This window comes from Natrix helvetica (assembly GCF_964273705.1).
Source record: "Natrix helvetica genome assembly, chromosome: W".
Taxonomy (NCBI): Eukaryota; Metazoa; Chordata; class Lepidosauria; order Squamata; family Natricidae; genus Natrix; species Natrix helvetica.
Genome location: NC_138555.1, coordinates 78,475,121 through 78,476,440, shown reverse-complemented (window position 1 = coordinate 78,476,440; position 1,320 = coordinate 78,475,121). Strand labels below are relative to the sequence as shown.

The 1,320-nt window shown below is 41.2% G+C and overlaps 1 protein-coding gene across 1 annotated transcript; it reads left to right on the top strand.

The window, feature by feature from the left end:
• Nucleotides 1-387: 387 nt before the first annotated feature.
• On the top strand, nucleotides 388-1,320 carry LOC309400604 (olfactory receptor 6X1-like; the record flags this gene model as incomplete). The annotated part of the gene is made up of 1 exon (XM_081969164.1): nucleotides 388-1,320. The coding sequence occupies one exon, from the start codon at nucleotides 388-390 to the stop codon at nucleotides 1,318-1,320; it is 933 nt and encodes a 310-aa protein (XP_081825290.1).

The following is a 1,320-nucleotide window of genomic DNA, read 5'->3' as shown; positions in this document are numbered from 1 at the left end:
TATGAGGAATGTATTTTATGAAGATTACGATCATGATTTATCACTTGTTACTTGTATGTGCAGTGAGAGGTTATGTACTGGAGATAAATTCCTTGAGTGTCCAAGCACATTTGGCCAATAAATATTTTCTCTTCTCTTCTCTTCTCTTCTCTTCTCTTCCCTACCGTACCCTACCCTACCCTACCTTACCCTACCCTTCTACTCTACTCTACGCTACTCCACTCCACTCCACTCCATTCCACTCCACTCCATTCCATTCCATTCTATTCTATTCTATTCTATTCTATTCTATTCTATTCTATTCTATTCTTTGTTCCTATTTCTTTCTCTGACCATCAAGGAATCATGTTTCTATAAATTACTGTCATTGTTTTAGGGAAGAACAAGATGGCAAATGCTACACTTATTACTGAGTTTGTTCTTCTGGGATTTTCTGAATTACATGAAGTGAACCTGGGATTTTATACACTCCTGCTTCTGATGTACCTTCTGTCACTTGTAGGACATTCCTTAATCATCATAGTGGTTTCCATGGAACTTAAGCTCCATACTCCCATGTATTTCTTCCTCCTCAACTTCTCCGTGGCTGAAATTTCTTTGACAACAACAGAGATACCAAAGATGTTGGTCAACAGCTTCTCTGGCAAAAAGACCATCTGCTTTGTGTGTTGCATGGCCCAAGGTTTCATGATCTTCACATTGGGAGCTGTGGAGTTCATCACCCTCACTCTCATGTCGTTTGACCGCTACATGGCCATCTGCAAACCTTTGCATTATCAAACCATTATGACCAGTGGACTCTGTCTCAAACTCTCTTTGCTGGCGTGGATTGGTGGGTTTGGACTCGTATTTCCCCAGTCGGCCGTGGTGTGGACATACCCATATTGTGGGAGCAATGTCATTGATCATTTCTTTTGTGACGTTGGTCCAGTTCTGAAATTGGCTTGTGTTGACACAACTATAATTGAATTTGTAGGACTCCTATATGGAGCTGCTATCATGTGGGGTTCCTTTGGATTTTCCCTGATCTCCTATGTGTGCATTATATACACTATAATTCAGATCCCTTCTGCCACTGGGCGCTCCAAAGCCTTTTTCACCTGTGCCTCCCATCTTACTGTTGTAACCATTTTTTACCTGGTGCTTATGCTCATGTACTTGAGGCCTTCAACGCATGGTGATAGCCAACTTAACAAAATGTTGTCTCTTTTCCACACGAGTTTCATACCCATGTTAAACCCTTTCATCTACACAATCCAGAACAGTGACTTCCAAACAGCTCTATGGAGAGTAGTAACAAAAATGAAGAGGAGATCCTAA